Source organism: Carassius carassius, chromosome 27 (genome assembly GCF_963082965.1).
Source record: "Carassius carassius chromosome 27, fCarCar2.1, whole genome shotgun sequence".
In the NCBI taxonomy this organism is placed as follows: Eukaryota; Metazoa; Chordata; class Actinopteri; order Cypriniformes; family Cyprinidae; genus Carassius; species Carassius carassius.
Window position 1 is genome coordinate 16,710,133 of NC_081781.1, and position 13,933 is coordinate 16,724,065.

Genomic DNA, 13,933 nt, shown 5'->3' on the forward strand with positions numbered 1-13,933 from the left:
TCACACATCCATCTTAAATTCTAAACCCACAACCCCATTTTTTTGTCCCAAGTATCCAGCTTTCTCACAAGACCAGCCACAACAACTCTCTGAGGAAAACAACATTGAGCTTGGAGTCTAATTAAACCAAAGGAAACAGCTCTTTGGATCTGGGTAATGACAGGAGAGCAGGGTGGGGAGGGGATAGGATCAAAGAAAATGGCTGGAAAAAAATTGCTAGGGAAATACCTGGAGGAACACCCTAACCCAACCTGTCGCTCAAGAGGGATTCTGGGTGACTTTGTTGGTCTCTCATTCTGAGAACAATGTGAAAAGTCTTTCCCACCCTTGTCGAAAACCCTTCCTTCAGCCCCAACCGAAACAGTTAAGCTGAAAAGGGATTTCTTTGTTAGTCCTTCTTCCAGATGCCAAAGTGAATGGTCTTTCCCATCAATCCTCATCAGCAACCCAACTATGGATGAGCAATCCATGGCTATTCCATTCCAGAAATCCACTGTAGAAGTGACCTCTCCACACAACTAGTCCATATGACACGACTTGTTTCGAATCAGTCAATTGTCATTTTCCGCCAGGCTTCCAGAGCACAAAAGCCAACAATAGCTTTGTTTAAGCAGTATTATAGCCCTGGGAGGACAGGAAGATGCAGCCCAACGTGCACTCTGGACCCTAGAGCCAGTAAATGATATTCTGTGCTCGGTAACCTCCCCTCTTTCAGCAAACTCCCAAACGGGGGTTAAGTTCTTACAGACACAATAATAAAGCACCATAAAGTACAATGCGTAGGTTTCCCTTGCATACCCATGAGACACCATTATCAATACAGCGAGTCAGACGAGAGTCCAGTGAGTCTGAAAGGCAGGAACACCAAGCGAGATGCAGAATTAAGCTTACATGGTGCTTATTGCTGCAGATTTGGCCAATGAAGGGCACACTCTGGGTGAGTGTGTACACACACGGCCCATTTAGCATTCCGCTGCTATGCCAACAAGATCATTAGCAATGGCAATACAACAAACTCCTCCCCTCTGGGTGCTAATTAAGCAGGAAGGGACAGCAGTGACCGCAAACACACACACACACACACACACAGAAAGACAGAGTTACATACAGAAACATAAGCAATGATGTGTATGAGTTATCTTACTCACCCTGAGAACAAGGTGTCCTACAGAAATTACAGACAAAACAAAGAAACTAAGAAAGTGGTTGATATTAAAGCTTTGGAGGTAAAAAAAATTAGTTTAACAAGCCGTTTAAAAGGTACAATACAATGCCCACTATGTAGTCACTCATTTCATGACAAATTCAAGTTAAATCACAGACAAACTTACTATTACATCATCACATCACAATGTATCCATCCTATTTGAAAAATCATTTTGTGATGTTTTCCAAATCAAGCCTATCATATAACCTGATAATGTTTGCCTTATTCTTTGGATAAAAAGACTTAAGCCCTGGAATTAGAATATACTTGTATACTTTGACTGTAAAAATAGCATACAATTACACATTTTAAGAGGTATAGTATAGTATTGTACAGTATAGTAATCAAAAAGGCTAATTGCATATCAATCACCTGTACACACGTCGATCTTTCAGATCGTCTCAATTTCAGAGAAGGTTTAACTGCAGCATTTGTAGAAACTGAAACTAGCATGGCTGCTTGGCAGCACCAGAAACAGGCTGTGAGGTTGGAAGCTGCCATATCCCAGTGGGCACAGCTTACAGCTCTCCCAAAGACACCAGCCTGGATCAATTCTCACAGCTCTAAATCCTTCCAAATCATGTATTACACATTAGTCCGGCCATACTAATCTAAAGTAGGCTTCCAAAAAATGTATGGGAACACATCAACTACATCTGTGAAACTCTTCTACCTGATAGCTGTTCCTACACTGCCGTTATAACCCCAATATGGAATGACAATATTCCATAAACTGCTTATGGGCAACCTCCCATTTGGCAAGCAGCGCAGCCCCTCGGTTACTACAGTGAGGCGGACATTTGACACCCTAGACTGCTAACTCATCATCAAACCATCTGACAAGCCAGTTGTCTCCCCGTCGGTCTTGTCCAGTTACAGTACTGACTATTTACTCCGGTTTCAGCATCTAGTTAAAACGGCACAGCCAGTGCTAAGCAGCTTCACTTCTCGCTCAAAAGCCCTAGCTGCAGTATAGCAAGCTAATAGAGTGCTGTTATGGCCACATGGTCTACAACTCCATTATAATCATTATTATTTTGAACAGGATCAGAGGTCAAGCGGGAAATAAACTTGCTGCGCGATAATGCACTTTAATCACTGCAGCACACCTGCTCACAATTCATTAGCCTACTAGGTCGCACAGGAAAATGCACATGCATTAGTCACACACGCCACATCCATGTATGCCAACACAGCAAAAACAATCAGGCTCCCCCTTAACATTATTCAAAAAATAAAAAATAAAAAATCATCGTTCACGCTGTCATTTGTGAAATTGTGCTGAAGCAAAGGAGAAACCTAGTACCAGGGAGGTAGAGCATCATGGGTAGTTGAAAACAATTAGTTGAGCACCAAGGGCTAACAATAGAAATGGTTCTCTCTCTAACACACACACTGGCTTCCAGTGTTATTGGGAAGGGTCGTCAGGGTTAAGCTCGCTAACGCCCAATTCTGAAAGGACCCCATGTTTTCTTTGACCCTTCTCAGGGGAGACAGAAAGTCCATTATAACTGCACTGCTTAATACAATCATGTCCACCACTGGTGGCTCAGTACATGGAAGCTCTTCTGTTGGGAACCGGTTTATCTTGTACTCTTCATGAGGGTGGCGTTCAAGATCTCAACATACTCTAAAAGCACTGACATGCTTTCTTAGGTACATTTAGCTGAAGTACTGCACAAAGAAGAGTGTTTTTTTCTTCAGCTCTCCCATCCTGATGCCAGGCCTAAAGGCTCATTCACACTAAGAATGTTCATTATAAAGAAAAAATAGGATATATATGGTGACGATAACATTCTGTGTATTATAAGCACAATCTGCAGTTGTCGTCTGCCATTTTAAACGCTCAAGCTTTTTGAAATCAAGTGGATTCTGATTGTCTGTTGATGTTTCTATAGTGTATCACCTGGGGAGTGAAAGTGATTTATATGACATTGCATTATCATGATAGCTGTGGTGTGGACTTTATTCTTATAGAATTAGAAGGATTGTTAAAACGTCATGGTTATAGTTATCGTAGTTGGTATACCTAGGCCTTAAAAAGATAGATCACCTAAAAATTTTCATTCTGTCATTAATTACTCACCCTCATGTCATTTCAAATTTTCAAAAGACATTTTGGTGAAATACGAGAGCTCTCTGACTTTGCACAGACAGCAACGTAACTACCACATTCAAGGCCCAAAAAGGTAGCAAGGACATCGTTAAAATAGTCAATGTGACATCAGTGATGCAACCGTAATGTTTTGAAGCAAAAATAATGACTTGATTCAACAATTTCTTCTCAAATGGACTATTTTAACGATGTCCTTACTACCTTTTTGGGCCTTGAATGAGTCATTTGCATTGTTGCCTATGAAGAGCCAGAAAGCTCTCGGTTTTCCAAAATATCTTAATTTGTGTTCCGAAGATGAACAAAGGTTTTATGGGTTTGGAACGACATAAGGGTGAGTAAATAATTACAGTTTTTATATTTACAATATTTTCATTTTTGGGTGAACTATCACTTTTACCCTTTTCAGAACCCTACACTCACAATCATGTTACCAAGAAGTGTTTTTTTTTTTTTCAAGCATTTTAGTCATTAATTGATTAACAGCATTTTGCCAGAGGCCCTTCTTAATAGACTGTTTTCATGGGTTTATAGAGTCCATCATGTGGGAGTGATAGAGTAGGAAGTGCCTGGCTCATACGCTTCACAAAGAGTCCAACCGGTCTCTCTTTATATATCATTGTTTCGAAATCCCTGTCCCCTGTAAAATAGCTATTTTACAATTAAACATGGTCAATACTAGGTGGGAAAACTGTCCGGGTTTACAAAATGCAACATAACCAGAGACAGCCTCTCTCAACCCGTATTGTATCATAAAAGGTTCCTTCATAAAGTCACCTCAGGCACATCACCTCTTAATTGGTCCGGTCTCTCGGCTGCTAAAAATACCTCTACCATGACTGCTGCATTCAGGAGAGGGAAAATGCAGCCTTTCCTTTCATTTAATGGGAAGACATGGGTACAGAAAGCCATGCTTTGCCCCAGGTCACAAGAAAAGAACATGTTTATTGTGGTGGCAGAACAAGAAGCTATTTCAGGGTCAGGAAGGGAAGGATAGAGAGTCTCACATCCAGCTAGAGATTCTTCATGATCCAACTTCCTGGTGAATCACCCCAGCGGATCTCCATGGAGAGACAGGAATCAATACTGGTACTTCCTTTAACATCACAAACCACTGAAGATGACTGTGAATAGTCCAGCCATATAAAACGAAAGCTACTTGGCCTTGACTCGTTTATTTGATCTAGAGATTTGTCACAAGTCAACTAGTCATGTCCAATAATGGACTACTCTAGTAGTGAGGAGCTAGTGTTTTTGGTAACACTTCACAATATGGTTAATGCATTAGGAATCATAAATTAAAAATGAACAATGGTTTTAACAGCATTTATTCATCTAGGTTACTATTTAAGAAACATTACAAATATATATACATTTATAGAAAATGTATCAATTAGAATAGATTAATGTTTTGGTAATTGTTCATGTTAGTGATCAAACTAAGTTATCATACAGAACCTTACTGTAAAATGTTTCTACATACTTTCTAGATTTTTAAAAGCAATGTGTTAATTAACATACTAATAGCTAGCTAGATAGTTTATGACTATAAAAGGCTCTTGTAATAGATGTGGTCAACCACCATAAAAGACAAAAACAAAAGATGGACACTGCTTACTTGGACATTTTGAGGCCTTGGGGGGGAGCAGCGATCTATAATCAGTCCCAATCAACAGCCACCTGCTCTGATGCTGAACTGGACAATTACAGCTTTTTGTTGACGGGAGACAAAGCCAGCTGTGACTGGCTAATTACACAGTCAATAGTGTAATCAGTTGAGAGGCTCTAGCACTTCTTTCCCAGGTGAGATGAGAACGAGTGGCTCCGCTGAAAGACCAGTTAAGGGGGAAGGGAACTCGAAGGGCAATGGATAATTGTTTACTAAAGGCCCATGTAACGGTCTCCTAGCAACTGGCCAGCAAGCTCCTAATCAGGTGTGGCTGACGCTGCCATTTAACCTTGAAGCGTAGTGGTCCTCCACTCTGACGGATGGATACAGCTGCTGTCTCTATCATCAACATTCACTGTGTGCCACCAGAGAGGCCGACTAGGGCTGTGAATCTTTGGCAAGGCAGCGATTCGATTCGATTCGATTACGATTCATAGGTTTTCGATTCGATTCAAGAACGATTTTTGCAAATTTAGAACGATTCAATTCGATTCGATTCACAATTAAATTCGATTCGATTCGATTATAACGATTCGATTCTGCATTCTTTACGTGCATTCACGGGATTATTTAAATGCTTCTACTAAATTCTTTAAATGCTTAGTCAGGGGGCAAATTACAGTAGCATTTATGGTTAGAGAACCATAGGTTAGAAAAAAAAATAAAAAAAACTTTTGTCCATTGTTAAATGCTAGTTTAATGATGCGACATGGCATACGTAAAAATGTATGTAAGCCAAGTTTTTAAAAAAGAGCTTAAAGAGTATTATGTATAAGCTAACATTTTGTCACACCAGGGGCGTAGCCATAATTTCAGAAGTGACAGAAATGTCAAATACAATCATTTTATGTATGTAGCCTATATAATAATAATAATTATTATTATTATTATTATTTATTTATTTTTTTTTACAATAAATTATCTTCTTTTTTAATTACTTTTAATTAGCTAATAAATCAAATACACTGCTGGACAATAATCAATCATTTGTAATCGATATTTTTTTCCTAATGGCAATTTTATGATTGTTTTATATACTAGGCTACATTTAATTAGCAATTATTTAAATTTTCTGCACAGAATAAGGTAGAAAATATACTTCATAGTTTCTGTACTGTAATAAATGTCAATTAGCACTGCATCATTCATAAATTGTTTGTGGGGTTTTTTTTAGTTTCATCAGTTCATTCTGCTTTTATTCAGTTTAGCTGCAGATATAGCCTGGCACGTCTATGAGAGCGAGATCACTTCTCTTTCAGTGTGAAACCGTCTTCATCTCTATTTAACTTTTCCTCTCCATCAGCGAATGATTCTGAGAGAAAACGCGCCAGATGTCTGTTTGCTAATGAAACAAACGCTACTTTCATGCATCTGATTATCAGATAAATCTCGCGCTCTTATTTCAAGGTCTTTGTTAATGCTGTGGTTAATTTTAAAAGTTTCCTTCGTATATTCGGTTCATCCGCATTGTTTAAAAACATTTATAATTCAATGGATCTGTGCGTATGATTTAGACACTTACATTTCTGGTCCGTCCATGCAATAAACACAGCTGTCGACGGCTCCGGTAACTCCGTCGGTAAGATGCAGAGAGCCATTGACAAACTACAGAAAAGTAAAACTACTTCACGTTAGCATTACTGGACACGAGTCCTACAGATCACACATCAGCTGCGTCAGAGACGAACGGAGCGCGAGCGCAATCCTGTGACAGTCTCAGGCGGTAAACAGTGGAGCGCGTGAAGGACAGATAAGAGGCACGATTCACGAACACTCTTCAAGGTCTCCATTAATTCGTGCGTGTAGTAATTTAATGTGTACACATTTTGAAAGCATTGAATCGCTATAGAAATCGCGATTCATTCGATTCTTAGCATTTTGAATCGATAACTGTCCAAGATCGGTGATTCACGATTCAAAAATCATGTTTCAAGATCGATGCATATGAATCGACAGGGTTTGTAATCGATGCATCGAGAAAACGAGTGAATCGTTACACCCCTACTCTTTACTATCTCTCAATCTCTTACGCTGGAGTTTCACATTCACTAAAACTGTAACTCAAATCTATGTTACACAACTGCAAGGGATTCACAGTCTGATTCACAAACAAACAACTCTCATGAACTAGTTCTATTTACTGAATCAAAACAAAGAATGCAACTAGTGTAGTCAAATTCATAAACAAATGACTTTTTTTAAGTGGATCATTGTTATGAATCATTCAAAAAGACTAACTGTGACCTTGGACCACAAAACCAATCTTAAGTCGCTGGGGTATATTTATAGCAATAGCCAAAAATATATATATTGTATGGGTCAAAATTATCGTTTTTTTTTTTATGCCAAAATTCATTAGGACATTAAGTAAAGATCATGTTCCATGAAGATATTTTGTCAATTTCCTACTGTAAATATATCAAAACTAAATTTTGATTAGTATTATGCATTGCTAAGAACTTAATTTGGACAGCTTTAAAGGTGATTTTCTCAATATTTCAATTTTTTTGCACCCTCAGATTCCAGATTTTCAAATAGTTGTATCTTGGCCAAATATAATTGAATTCCAAAAGCAGTAGCAAAACGAATCAAATTCAATTCAAAGCTTTTATCAAATCAAATCGGGAAATTTATATCAATACTAATAATAAGCAAACTATCAAAGCAACTGCTTCACCAAAACCAATCTCTGAAATCTTGACAAACAAACCAGAGATAGGCTGAAAAATTTAAATAAAAAAATAAAAAACCTGCACCTCCGACAGGTGGCGGACTTAATCTCCAAGCCTCCGGGTGAGGTGCTAGATATCTTTATACAATGCACTCTAGATGAGGTTACACCGAGCACATCAAACAGATGTCCGAATTCACAGGCACTCAAGAACACATTCCTCTGGCAATTTTATTAGCATCCATGAGACACTAAGAAACTGCAAATACACAGCATTTGAAAATCAAACTCAATCACAGGCATTCAGACACAGATTTACAACAACACATGTGATCAAAGTTATACAGGGACATATCTAGGTAAAATTTAAAGCAATGGTCAGAAGAGAAGCAGGTGTAGCATCAAAGGCGGCCCCGAAAGGGTCAGTTTGATAGCATGTTACACATTAACTTGAACGGTTGAGTGTTTGTGTATTTGGTTGGGGGGGGTCATTTTTTATTCCTACGGGAGGGTTAGTTTAGGGGTCTGCTAGGTGAGTGTGTGCCTAACTGGGCTGCCGTCCAAAGCTGACAGTCAGTACTACATGACATCTCTTTTTTGTTGTTTGCGGGTGTGACACAGAAATGCATAAAACACTGCAGCGATTTGCTACCTGATATCAGCATCAGTAATGTTCCTGCCTGTCTGAAGAGACACTTGATAACTTTTTCACATATCAACACAAGGGAGCTGCAAGTAGTTCAAGGCTACCCTTACAACTAATTGCCATGGTAACTATATTTCCACTAAAATCCCACAGTTAATAGTTATTGTCTATTAACTAATATAAAAGTACAATATTAGCCACTAATAACAACATATATAAACTGATTAAAAATCTAGACGCTTTTCACATTGTTTGAAGGTGATTCTAAAATAATTTATTAGAGCTGTACAGATGTAGGCTATTTGATGCAGAGCATTTGTTAGGCTAAGTTGTCATGAAAGTTAAAATATATAATTTCATATCTAGATCTGTGATTATTTTAATAAATGTTTCAACTAGTTTGAAGCAAATAATAAACATAATAATAATAATTTTGGAATATCAAAGTTTTATAGGAAACGACGTTGAAACGCGTTACAACACTCCATGTTTCCCCTAACAATAAGAGCAGTAACTATGGAGTTTTAGCGGCAACTTTGCTTGGTGTGGTACATTTTTGTAAACGATAAGCTACAAGCTTCATTATAAGCTACAAAAGAGCGTTTTAACAAATTCACAAAAACCTGTAACACCACAATAACGGGAAATGCAGCTGCCGCTGGATTGCGCGTCATATTTGAATATCAAGAACGTTACACTAGAATCTTTGAGGAAGATTGGCTTCACTCGAAGCCAACTGAAATCAAGAAAGTCAGAACCTAGTAAGCTGCCTACCTAGTCAACGTTATTCTTGCGCCTGTGCTGCCCAAAAATGAGACACAACCAGCTACGCATGATAAATGTTTCCAAACCTGACTTTCCGTTAACAGAATGACAGTCCCCATTCACTTACAATGCAAGTGAATGGTGACTGTCATTCCGTTTAACATCTCCTTTTGTGCTCCAAGGAAAGCGAATAAGTCATACAGGTTTGAAACATCGTGAGTACAAGACAGAATTTGGATTTTTGAGTGAACTGTCTCTTTAAGAAATGCGTGTCACCTTAAATGCACCTTATAGCAGCCAGTTTCAAACATGCACAGCAAAGTGAATACACTAAAGATAATCGTTCTTAACCATTTTAACCTTTTTCTACATAAAAATCGTTAGGACACAGCAGCCTTACACGCACACGATTTAAAAAAGAGACCGTCATCACAGTAACAATAGTGCACTCAACTTCCGAGCAGTGACAGCTCACCGCGGCGCGTTATTATTATAGCTCGCGCAGAGAAGCGCACTTACCGGCCAGGCGAAGTGAAAGGGGATGATGATCTTTCCCACATCCCTCGCTTTGCTGGGGTTGTTCTTTGCAGTCTTAAAAGAAAATGTATTTCCACCGAGAACGTCAGTAGATCCAGAGCCAAAGGTGCACGGCCCAGTGGTGGTGACTTCAGATTGGTACTCCTTCAGACACACTTTAAAGTATGTATCACACTCGTCCCGTTCGCAGCGCTGGTCTTGAGAGTTCCGCGTGCCGTCGCAACATTCCCCGTCCCATAACTCACCGTTTACATTTTCTACAGCAATCAACTGCAGCTCAAAATAGCCAGAAGACTGGGACACCTAAAAATAATATTAGAATAAAATTAAAAAAAAATTTAATAAACAGAGTAGCCATAATACTGGTTGCTTATAATGAAATGCAGATCGGATTTGCAAAACTGAGGAAGCCTAATATTATTTGAGGGAATGTGTTGCGTGCGCTTGTGCTTTGAAGTCTCCAGATAATCAGTCTAACATTTTGCTAAACTGTAACGTTACAGAGGCTGGAAACAGATATTTAAAATGATGGGGTACAAGTAACATTTATTTCAATCTCCTGACATTTCCAAATGCATGAACACATGTGGCTGCGTAATTCAAATTCCGATTACTTTGGGCAAAATTCATTGAAATCTTCAGCCCACACCCATCAACTTTTGCCTGCTGATCACTGCTATGGAAATTAAATTGATCTGCAATACTAGAAACAATCAGCGCTCTCACCTTCGTCCATATCGTTAACAGCAGGCACGCGATTGGGAGCCAATTCCTAATCCTGATACAATTCCACATGCCGCTGATTTATGCGTTATGAATACAAGGTGAAAAACGGCCGTTGACCGGCGACAGGATCCTCCACTCCTGACATGCAAAAATTCACAAGCGTGGTGTGTTTGCGCGGTGATGTCTGCGCTGATCTCTCCCTCGGTCTGATCACTGCACGGCAAAATGATGTGTTCACAGCTACCACACGCCTGAAGAGATCTCACGTGATTGACAGCTGGTTGAACCAATCACATAGCCTTCTGCTGATTCGTTTGGCCAACCGCCACTCGAGGGAAACTTACGCTGTCTATTCCCGTTTCACATCGAGCAATGAAACATTATGGTCCCTTTCCTTTAAGAATTCTGGCATTTTTGTAATCAGATTTTGTATATTATTATTTGAATGATTACTTAATACATTTAGCGACAATCACACAACAAATGTGACAGATTTTGCATTAAAGCACTCAATGATGGCTGGAAAGGTATCTCTATCCATCAACCATATTCATTTAAACACTGTGGTGTATTCTAACATTTAAATTGACATATACTAAGTTAATTTAATGTTTGATTCTAATTCTTTTTATATTGTGATTATAATTTGTATTAACATTACTGGCACCTTATTTTATTATTTCTTTAGTAGTCTATTATTGTGTGTGTGTGTGTGTGTGTGTGTGTGTGTGTGTGTGTGTACTGATGCTTTGCCAATATTATATGTAAAACAGTAAAGCCAATGAAGTGCTTTAAAATGTTATTGAAATTCACTATTTAAAATATCATGTGTAAAGCACAAAACCACGTAAAGTAGTGCGAGCCTCAGGAAACCCGTGTCACCTCGCTGCAGTTCAATGTCCTGATGCGTGCTCTGCCTGCTAGTGTGATTTGACGCAGGTGAGAGCGCCCTCTACTGTACGTGTGCATTAACCTGAACAGAGGGACCCCAAGAAGACAGAAGAAAAACCATTATATTTATTTACAGAAAACAACGGTAAAGATCTGCCTTGGTACCTAATGCAGTGGTTCTCAATCCTCAGTCCTGAAAAAAAGAGAATAAAACATCTTAAAGGAATATTTTACCCAAAAATTTAAATTTGCTGACCATCAGCCTCAAGTCATCCAAAACATAGATAAGATTGTTTCTTCATATTAACAAATTCGGAGAAATTTAACATTACATTACCAAATAATCCTCTGTGATGTATGTGTGCCATCAGAATGAGAGTCCAAACTACTATCAAAGGAGGAAACACTATAGGGATTATAGCCAGAAGGAACAGTTTAAAGTTTAAATTATAATGGATTTGTTTCTTTCAAACATGCAGATTTTCACTTCACAAGATGTTAAATGATGGACTGGAGTCGTGTTGATTACTCGTGGATTATTGCGATTTTTTTATCAGCTCTCATTCTGAAGGCACCCATTCACTCCAGAGAATCCACTGGTGAACAAGTAATGCTATTTCTCCAAATCTGTTCTGATGAAGAAAAGCTCATCTACATCTTGGAAGTGTTCATTTTTGGGCAAACTACTATTTTTTAAATCAAGCCTAAAAAATGTTAAACCAGCCTAAACTGGTTTGTGGGTTGGTTTTAGAAGGGTTTTGGGCACCTTTCAGCTAGTAGACTAGGAGACCGGCTTGCCGACCAGCTGAACATCAGCTTGGCCAGGCTGACAGACCAGCTAGACCAGCTGGTCCTGGATAATACCTCAACACTCAACATTTTGCATGTCTCTTTTATTTATCACATCTGATTTAAATCATCAGCTCATTAAAAAAAGACCAAAAGACCTGAATTGTGTGTGTCAAATAAAGAAATCATACAAATGAGCAGTACTGAGCTCCTCCATCACTTTTAAATATATCTATTAAGAGGCAGGCTGCATGCTGTTGTGAGCACATGAAGTAACATAAACAGGCATTGTGGCCTAGCAGGCTCTGGTTTTCTTACGCCACCCAACACACTCTCACCTGGCAACTGCCATATCACTAGGCATGCTGTAAATAAATGCAACGATTACTTAAAGACTGGGGGAGACTGGAGAGAGAAGAGGAAGAAGAAATTATGGATGGGTAATAACAGATTTGTGATGGAGCCGATGGGGGAAGGGGGAGTGCTGGACTGCCGGACAGAGATGCTGGTGCATGCTGGTAGGAGTATTTTGGTGGCTTCCCTCATCCATATTTCATGGCTTTTCCTTTGAGGCCTCACATATAAACCTATGGCCAATGCATTGATTTCCTTTTATCTCCAATCATGGCCTTGACCCACTTTAATGACTTTCACAAGTGTAAGTTGCTCATTTTCCTCCTAAAAGGCAGCTGTGACTGGAATATCAGAAAATAATGAATCCCTTGTAGCGATTCTGACAAAACCATATGTTAAAGTGACAGCATCATTCAGCCATGCAGAACAAGCAAACACAGAATCAAATAGCAACATTTGTACTTGGTGACAGGTTATAAATCAGTGGGATCCATTTGCTCTTTGAATTGCTGTGCTTAGTTTTTATCCCTATATTTGATGCATGACCTTATTACTGATGCTTGTTTCCATAGTGATAGGCTTGCGATTTTACTGTAAAGCAAGCGCAGGAAATTTAATGTGATATAAGTAGATTATTGATAGGGAAATCACAAAGATTCATTGCCGCTAGACACTGGGTTCTTCGTATCAAGTTACACAGAAGAATCTTTTTTCACAAATTCTCTTCATAATATATTTTCGATATGCCCTCCAGTCTTAGTTTGAGGTTAAAAAACATTTGTTAACATAAATTGGACTCATACCATTCAAATATAATGTGTCAAAATGTAGGCGTGATTAGTAGAATATTTATATGATATCTGATGAAGAAAAAACACAATGCTACTTTTTGTCATCCTTACCATTATTTGTGTAAAGTAACTGCAGGATGCTCAGTAACTGAATAATAATTACTTCATGAGAATATCTTAAATGGTAATGAGGTCCAGTGACCAGATTATTTTGTGCACATTTTAATTTGATTGCAATTCTAAAGCACTTTTATAGACAACCACATACTTTGGGTTATACCGCTTTTTTTTTTCTTTTTTTTTTTTTACCTTTAGGCAAAAAAAGTGAAACAAAAAAAATAAGTACAGGTTTTGCTTCTATTTTTTGCTTTACCTTTGTTCATACCTGGCCAGTAACCTGAGGCAATTTACTTTCATCTGAACATAATCCTTACAAAGTGTGACTCACATATAATTTCATGCAAAAGACTTATCTTGCCAGCCCTGACATTAACTAATGTCATCCGTGGAGGTGTGACACCCGGCACGAGGCTGTCTGTCAATGGTCAGTGAGTTTTAAGCTTTTTTAGCCCATGTCCTTATAACAAATGTGTCAAAAATGTATTTTTTCAGAGCAGATGGGCTTCAATGAGGCATTACAGCAGAAAGGTATCACGGGAAAAATACAAATTATATGTGGCTTTAAAAATCTAAAATAATAAACTACTTATCCTCCCTTAACTTTAAAAAAGCAAACAGAAGAATGAGGAAATGGCATCATTTGTTCTCAATGGA

At 38.5% G+C, this 13,933-nt stretch overlaps 1 protein-coding gene across 2 annotated transcripts in view; it reads right to left on the reverse strand.

Annotated features, from left to right (window-relative positions):
• Nucleotides 1–10,563, reverse strand: part of jag2b (jagged canonical Notch ligand 2b) — a 56,823-nt gene extending 46,260 nt beyond the window's left edge. For both annotated transcript variants that reach the window (XM_059512978.1, XM_059512977.1), the window contains exons 1-2: nucleotides 10,335–10,563; nucleotides 9,591–9,911 (exon numbers count right to left, since the gene is read on the reverse strand). In XM_059512978.1, the coding sequence (XP_059368961.1) occupies nucleotides 9,591–9,911; nucleotides 10,335–10,403 (390 nt within the window). In that variant the 5' untranslated portion in view covers nucleotides 10,404–10,563. The remainder of the gene's footprint in view (nucleotides 1–9,590; nucleotides 9,912–10,334) is intronic.
• Between the last annotated feature and the right edge of the window lie 3,370 nt (nucleotides 10,564–13,933).